The sequence below is a fragment of the Lactuca virosa genome, chromosome 9 (genome assembly GCF_052849685.1).
Source record: "Lactuca virosa cultivar CGN04683 chromosome 9, Lactuca_virosa_CGN04683_v6, whole genome shotgun sequence".
NCBI lineage: Eukaryota > Viridiplantae > Streptophyta > Magnoliopsida > Asterales > Asteraceae > Lactuca > Lactuca virosa.
In genome coordinates this window covers 67,372,112-67,380,837 of record NC_136434.1, presented here as the reverse complement: position 1 = coordinate 67,380,837, position 8,726 = coordinate 67,372,112, and the positions used below count along the sequence as shown (strand labels likewise).

The following is an 8,726-nucleotide window of genomic DNA, read 5'->3' as shown; positions in this document are numbered from 1 at the left end:
GGTATAAACTGTCAAATGTGTAATAGTTGGATTTTGGGCTAGGAAACCTAATGGACAAGAGGGGGAACGAAAATATGATGAAAGGATCATCATATTTCGTCCAAGGCCCTATTCCAGAAGGTTCCTTGGGCTGCTTGGTGGCTAAGCTGTCCATTAGGGTTTAGACTGAAACCCTAGTAGCCTGCAAGTATAAATATGACCCCTAGGCTATGGAAATCGGCTAGACATTATTCCAAGAGAAACCCTAGGCCGATTTCTAGCATCCTCCCTCCTCTCTCTTATTTCCTTCTTGCTACTTGGTGTTTGTGATCCATTAGAGGAATTACAATTGTGATTCTAAGCTCAAGCAAAGAAGATTCAAGCTATTTGAAGAGGTAAACATCTAGATCTGATGTTGTTTGTTATTTTGATAATATGTATGCTAGTTTAGGGTTTGCAAGACTTGGATTCAAAGCATGTACAATAGAGAAACCTAGATCCAAGCATTAGGGTTTGTATGAGCACATAGGATTGTTTCTTATGCATAAAACCCATCACAAACTAGTTATTACCTTTGAAATTTTTGTGTATCCTCACACCTAGGTGTGTTTATTTGCAATTTTAATAAGTGTTATAGAGTTTTATAATTTAAACGACAATTTTTTCTCTATTTCGTTTCACAATGTAAATAACAATATCGTAGTCGTAAAAGATTAACTGTAAAATATAATCCTATTTTGGATTGCTCATATTTTCATATTCAATGTGTTTGTCGTATAACTAATTTGGTGGTGCAGGATGATATAAAACAAATAAATCATACTGTTGAAAATTCAAAATTTTGTTAACAAAAGTTTTTGGATAAAAAAAACTACAATGGAAAAATATTCACGTTTTGTACTTTTCATCAATGTAACTTCATATGGTCCTCATTGTTGACACTAAATGGAGTTCAACCTGTATGATGTTTGAAAGTTTGACACATCAAATAATAGCTTTGCAATTATTTTACAACATACTTTCAAAAGGAAAACACTAGGGTTCGGATTATGATTGGGATTTTATGGAAATGTTTGTGGAAATGCTAAAAGTTTTTAAACAATCAACATTTTTTATAGGAGATATATTATCCTACAAGTCCTTTATTACTAAGAGCATCCACAATGGTGAGTTCAGTGAAAGAGTTGAATGAGGTGGCAAACCTATGTGTCATTTAATGGATAAAACTCTACCATAGTGGGATGCCACCTTGGCATTCTGTAACGCGCGGTTCCCGGTACGTATTAAATTTGATTAATTGTATGTTTTTACACTGGGACTCGGCGAGTTAGGGGCCCAACTCGTCGAGTAGACAAGACTTTGGACGCGGGTTTTAAGTAACCTACTCAACGACTCGGGAGCCCGACTCGACGAGTAGGACTGTCTAGATGAAACCCTAATATTTAGGGTTTGCACCCTATTTAAACGCCTTAACTTGCCCCAACCCAACCTCCATCGTCCCTCCCAGTCCAGAAAAGCCCTAACTCGAAACCCTAATCAATTATTGAGTGTTCTTGAGCTTCTTGGTGCCTTTTGTGTGTATTTGAAGTTAGAGAAGAAGAAGGAAGCTTGAGAGATCAAGAGGAGACAAGAAGATCCAGAGTTTTTGGCACATTTACAACTCACTTGAGGTATAAAGCTGAAACATTGACCATCTATCTCTTAGATCTTTAGTTAGGGTTCATTTATACCTTTTCTAAGCCTTAGAAGTGCCATTCTCAGGATTTTGTGGTTATAGAGGGGTATTACTTCAGATCTGGAACCATTGGGGGTTCCCATGGCATAAAGGTGCCAACTTTATGGCCATGGGAGTCCCATGCATCATATAAACCCCATTTTAGAGCCTTTTGAGCCAAAAACCCCATGCATGAACGTCAAGTTTGTAACTTTACGTGTATTATGGACCCTAGGAGGCTAGATGTATGTTTTGGGTATGTTAAACCCGTCTGAAATCAACTGTATGGACATGGACCTTGGGGGACTCGGCGAGTCACGGTATGGTTCCCCAACCCTTTCCTGCTTTGTTGAGTCTAGAAGAGGACTCAACAAAGCAGATGTGAAATTGGACCTGGAAATCATGGGACTCGGCGAGTTCAAGAACAGAACTCGGCGAGTTTAAGGCAAGTCCCAACTATATGAAGGCATACTCGACGAGTTCATAAGGAACTCGGCGAGTCCAGGGCTAAATGTGTCTTCTTGCATGAAGAAGGACTCGACGAGATCAAGGATGAACTCGGCGAGCGAGATGAAGAAGGTCCCGACTTTGTATGATGGAGAACTCGGCGAGTGGGTGCAATACTCGACGAGTAAGATCGAGGTTCTAGTGTTTTGAGGATTTGGGGACTCGGCGAGTTGAGTCAACCGGATGTTGACTTTGACCCAGAGTTGACTTTGACCAAGGGGTTGACTTTGACTTTGGCTTTGATCTGAGTAACCCTTATAAGGGTTAAGGGTATGTAATGGTAAATTAAGGAAGGTCGTTACATGTAGGGATTGAGAGGAGTTGATCCCGGCATCGAGGACAGTTCAGACACTTCACGACATTGAGGTGAGTAACCTTCCAGTAGAAGTGGGTCTACAGCCACAATGCCGACCCACTAGTAGGAGTTGGTTGATAGATGATTGTCTTTGTGATAATTATTTAGGTTTGCTACTACCTGATATGTTTTATGCGATTAGCATGCTGTGATATATGTGATAGTGGTAGTAGGGAGGTTAGCTCCCGGTTACCGGTTGAAAGATACCGAAGGGGTCGTCCGAACCCATGCATGTCTAGCGGTATGTTTATGATATGTTGTTATGTGGTAGTGGTAGGGGTGAAATAGTCCCCAGTTACCGGTTGAAAGATACCGAAGGGGAGGTTAACTCCCGGTTACCGGTTGAAAGATACTGAAGGGGAGGTAAGCTCCCGGTTACCAGTTGAAAGATATCGAAGGGGAGATTAGTTCCCGGTTACCGGTTGAAAGATACCAAAGGGGAGTCCAGCTCCCAGTTATGCCAGACAGATACCGGTTGAAAGATACCGAGGGACAGGCATTGTGTGGTATGTGGTATGATGGGGGAACTCACTAAGCTTTGTGCTTACGGTTTCCAGTTTTGGTTTCAGGTACCTCTTCGTCGAAGGGGAAGGAGCTGACACGGTAGCAGCGCATCGCACACACATGATTTCCGCATTTTGGGATCCATGGAATTTGTACTCAGACATTATTACTACTTTCTGTTATGGTTTTTGAGACATGTGAATATGGTTTGATGAATTGAAATGATGATGATGTTGTTTTTCAGTAAATGGTTTTATAAGTTACTTAATTAAAAACAAAAATTTTGGTCTTGAAAATTGGGATGTTACACATTCAATGGATTTGGAGTTCAATGGTCATTGAACTCTTCAATGGGAAAAGGAAAGTTTTTAATTCTTAAATATTTACTATAAGTTACATTTTGTAAAATTCTATTAAACTTTGTAGAGTTTAATGCACTGTAGGAAAAAACTAATAGAGTTGTATGAAATGTAGAAAGATGATGTAGCAATCCACTGAACTCTATAAAGTTCAATGCATTGTGGATGCCCTAAATGAGTATGGTTGATGGTCGTAAAAATTTGAGCGTTTTGAACAAAAAAAAGTGAAATATTTGTTTTGGTTACACACTCAATGAAAGCAAAATTAGTAAAATATTTTAAAGACATGTCATCACTTTTTACTTACATCACAACTTTAAACCATTATATCAATGGGATGAGTGTAGATGCATTACTTAATAAAATTTCCACATCTTTACGTTTGCACAAAACAGACCCACATTACATCCGCAACCAAATCAACTATTTTAATAATACTTTTACTAGTTTGTTTGACATTTACGCTAGAAAATATGACGAAATGTCAAACACTTTTACCGGTGTAACCGACAATACTAGTGACTCATCGGATAGTGGTGGAGGTATTTTCATATCAACATTTATAACTATATTTTGGAAGAACAAAAGAAAAGAACATATACATTAACCCCAGTAGCAAACTTGAAATTTTATGGGGTCAAACTTTTTAAAATTATTAAGTGCACCACAATTTAAAATTTTGGATCTTTTGGCTTGGTGGTGAGAAAATGAAGCACAATTATAAATTCTATTCATCATGACTTGTGATTTAATAACCGTTCAAGCTTCTATATTAGCTTCGTAATCCGTTTTTTCTTTTTGCTTGAGGGATTACTTGGATTCGATGTAACGTATATAATACTTGTCAACACTCGAAGGCCCGCTTCAAGATAATGTCGAGCCGGAAATAATGAAACAAGAATGGGAACAAGGCATAGCAACGCCTCCGAAACCGGCTTATGACATCGAAGAAAGACGAAGATAAAGAGGATGGTATTGATGAGACCTTTTACACTATCCGCAAAGGTTGAACAACTAAACAAATGCATAGAAGACTACACAAATGAAGACTATTTGGTAAAATATTTTAACGTCACTTTATTATTATTACTAGTTTAGTAGTTTAATTTTTTGCATCCAAAAATCTCTTCTATTCGACATTTGATGTATGTTTTAAATATTATAATGAACCTATGTTGCATGCTATGTTATATTTGAGTATTTAAAATGTTATTTAGAAAAAATAAATTCCAAATCGTACTAAACCGATCCAGAACCGATAACGGAAAAACCAGTCAAATCCAAACCGAATCGGGTCCTTGCTTACGTCACTCAAACTACATCCAAATCGGATCGAAACAATATACATCTATACTTAAGATGAGAAAAGCCTTATAAACTCTCTTATTTTTTTCACCCACCAATGTGGGACAAAGGAAATTGCCAACTTGCAATTTATCCCCTTTTAAATTTCCAACAAATTCAAGGTGACCTATGATCTTTCGTTAAGGACTGGTGACATTTTTCTATTTTCTTGTATTATTTAATATTTGTTTGAATTTTGTTAGTTGACCGTAGCTTTTGATTAGGATACATTTTCCTAATCAAATTTGAATTCGGTTATTCTTTTATTATAATCACTTTGTTTCTGCGAGGTATCATTTTACATTTTGATAATAAAACCGAAACTTATTTGGGATTCTAGGATCATTCTTGGTGTTCTTTGTTTTGTATGCATTTAAAAAGTATATATGCAAATGGTGTGCTCTCAATCTCTCGCGTGGACTACATAATTACTGCTTGCAATCACTTATCACTTCATTAGCCGCATTGACCACAAGGAACAAGGAAGCAATCGTTGTCATCTTCAATTAAAAGTCAAAATTAAAAAACGAATAGCAAAAGCAACAACTAGATGCAAGAACATTAAATCTTTCAACATTGGAGTCATCAATAGCCAAATCAACATAAATAAAAAGAACTATTTTACACAAATCCAAATCCAGAATCCATAAATTATTAAAACTAGAAAATGATACACAGAAAACCCAACATCTTTATAACAAAGTTAGAGACTTAGAGAGCTAGAGGTGAGGTGACTAAACAAATGGTTACCATGGTAAATTACCAAAACACCCCTAAACCCAAATCAGTATCAGAAGTCTTCCACCTTTCCAAACTAGTCAGTTCATGTTCATGTTCATGTTACCTTCAACACCACCACTTTGCTCATTTCTACCAACCTCCCCACCAGATGACCCCAAAGAATTGTTGTTATCTACATCCACCATGAGTTGCTCACCACCACCACCGAGTTGACTCGGCATCCCACTCGGTACACCCCCCACAATCCCATTATAACCATTCGCCGCCATACTCATCAACCCATGTCCACCATTCAAGTAAGCCGGAAAAATAGTCAATGGCAACGGGTTACCCCTGATACTAACCATCGCCGGACCACCCCACGGAATCCTAGGTGTCACCGGAGCCAAACCATAACCACCCACCGGAAAACCACCACCAAACACACCACCGCCATAAGGGTAACCGCCATATCCCGGGAACGGTCCATAACTCGGTAAAACCTCGTATCTAGGTCTATACGCCGCCTGTTGATGACCGGAAAAGTTAGAATCACGGTTTCCGGTAGTAATGCCGCCGGTATTGCAGCTAGTAGTGGCGGAGATCTCTTTAGGAACAGCCCTTTTGACCTCAACTAACTTACCACATAATTCATGGAAGTTTTTTTGCATGACTTCTTCAACAGAATCTTCAGAGTCAAAAGTAATGAATCCAAAACCACGTGGTCTGTGTGTTACATTGTCATGCATCACAACCACATCTGTGATTCTACCGAATTTTTCAAAGTAGAATTTGAAGTCATCTTCAGTTAAGTTAGCAGATAACCCACCTACGAAAATCTTTTTAGTCTTTATGTTATCGTTGCTTTTAGTACCATTACTTTTTCCATTATTCCTATTTAGCCCTCGATTCTGTTCTTGATGATTTTGGTTCTGTTCACTTCTGGGTACTGCTTTTTTCACTTCAACCTATCAAGAATCATCAAAAGAATCATGCATAGAAAGAAAAGATTGTATATTGACTGTTGGGTTTGACTTCTAAAGTTATAAAAACTAATTTGATAAAGATTTCACACCTACAACATGTATCTTGAACTCCAAAAGACATACATGTTTATAACAAATCTGCAACAATTTTCAATTCAATTTGGAAAAGGGAAAACACATGGTTTGACAAGAAAGCCCAAAGATTTTGATAATTTGATCACAATACATGGTTCTTGAAAACTGTTGTGATCTTTTCTCATCGTTTTTCCAAGAATGGAAGAAAAACACTACACTTTTGTAAAATAAGTGATTTGGGACAAAAAAAAAAAAGCAAAAGATTACCGCATTTTTTTCATTGTTTTCTTTGAAAGATTGTTAAAATAATAGTTAGGTTACAAAAAAGGCAAGTTAAAGACTTAAAGTCAATAAAATCAGTTATTCCAAAAAGAAGTGATAATTCAATCTACTATTACTTTCAAAAGCATAGTTGACTCATAATTTTTGTTTTATAGCTCAAAAAGGTGCAAAGACTTCCATAATTTGTCCAAAAACACTTATTTTAGCACATTTAGTACTCCAAAAAGTAATCAAATGTAACCTAATGGTACTTTCAAATGCCAAATTAACTCAAAACTTTACTTTCATACCTCCAAAAAGGATTTTTTAAATACTTTCATCAACTTTTTTCTTGAGCCAGAACAAAAATTTCTAAGCGGGTGATTGAGTAGTGTGCTTTTAAATTGATTATTACCACTTAAAAGGTTTTGATTACTTGGTATCAAAATAATTTGGGGTAAGAAGTCGTGGGAAACAAAACAACTAATATAGCACTTAAAAGTCAAACCTTAAGTTTTAATAATAACTACACATTAGATATGAAATTAGTCGAATTAACTCAACCAAGAAAGAAAAATTTTCGATGCAAATATGCAAAATTAGTGATAAATTCGATGGAAATACAAACCGTTCTCCCAAGAATTGTATGAGTGTCGACGAGAACTTTATCAAGAGCTGATGCATCTGAGAAAGAAACAAACGCGAACCCACGAGGGCTACCAGTGGTTCGATCTTTAGCAATCACTGAACCCACCACAGTTCCATAATTTCTGAAATGATCTCGCAACACATCTTCTGTGGTCTCCCAAGAAATCCCACCCACGAACACCTTACTTTGATCACAATCCTCCATTGAAATTAAAAGAAATTAATTTTACGAAGCAAAAGAAGATGAATTATAAACAAGAAAAGAAAGAAACGCCGTTTCTTGATCTTATCTGGTCAGAGGGTTTATCAACAAAACAAAAGGGGAAAACTATAAAACATTAACTGTAAACAACAAAAGGTAAAATTTCATTTTCTTGGTTCTTCTGGGGTTTCATGAAAAGCTATAAAGAGTTGGAATTTTGGAAGGAAAACAGACACTGCACTTTGATTTAGCGTAAACAAATCAAAAACTAAACAACACCCAGACAAATAATTGTTTAAAAAACAAGTGTTTGAAACAAAGAAACCCCTTTTATGGTTTTCTAGGGTTTCAAGAACAGCAAAAAGGGTTTTGTGTAAATTGTGTTGAACATTGGAATTTTTTGGGAGCAAAACGAAATAAACCCTTTTTATTTTTATTTTTCTAGGGTTTCAAGAACCGAAACCCAGAGAAAACTGAAATTGAATTTTAGGGTTTCAAATTGAAGAGAGGTTTGGGTATGTAGTAAACGGAAGACACTGAAAACAAAAAAGGGTGGAGTACGATTGAGAAAATTGGAGGCATTTTATTAGATTCTGTCGAGAATCCAACTGCGTTTAGGAAACGAACGACCTGGGGTGTGGGAGTGGAGATGGGGTTCCTTTGACTTTGACCGTCTATATCATCTATTTGGCAGTAGGTCATTCTTTAGGTCAACTATATTACGAGGATAAATCCAAATCCAAAACAATCCATAACTAATTACATCTTATTGTACACAATTATATAGAGAAATTTTTTAGTTAATTTTTTAATTATTTTTTAAAAAATAGTAGAAAATTCAAAAAGAATCCAAATAGTCATAGCTTTTGAAGGTGAGCACCAACTAAAATCCAACTAAAATCTAGATAGCCCGTGGAAATCTAAGTGTCATGCATTTTTTTTAAGATTTTTGCATGCCATTATTTGCAAAAATATGAGTTTTCATAAATGGTGAGCTGCAAAATTCTCTTTTGGAAAATCTTGAAAAAATTGTGTTTTTTGGAAAAAAAAAAAGAATATGTATTGTTATTTC

At 36.4% G+C, this 8,726-nt stretch overlaps 1 protein-coding gene across 1 annotated transcript; it reads right to left on the bottom strand.

The window, feature by feature from the left end:
• Window positions 1-5,338: 5,338 nt before the first annotated feature.
• Window positions 5,339-8,344, bottom strand: LOC145137322 (RNA-binding protein 1-like). The gene is made up of 2 exons (XM_079071470.1): window positions 7,433-8,344; window positions 5,339-6,450 (listed from the first exon to the last, which is right to left on the bottom strand). The coding sequence occupies exons 1-2, from the start codon at window positions 7,655-7,657 to the stop codon at window positions 5,581-5,583; spliced, it is 1,095 nt and encodes a 364-aa protein (XP_078927596.1). The 5' UTR covers window positions 7,658-8,344; the 3' UTR covers window positions 5,339-5,580.
• Between the last annotated feature and the right edge of the window lie 382 nt (window positions 8,345-8,726).

What these genes read in the sequence shown, in the direction of transcription:
- LOC145137322 (XM_079071470.1), bottom strand. Translation starts at nt 7,657, where the DNA reads ATGGAGGATTGTGATCAAAGTAAGGTGTTCGTGGGTGGGATTTCTTGG. An exon ending in ATACAATTCTTGGGAGAACG is followed by an intron (nt 6,451 to 7,432) that starts GTTTGTATTTCC and finishes GATTCTTGATAG; the next exon opens with GTTGAAGTGAAAAAAGCAGT.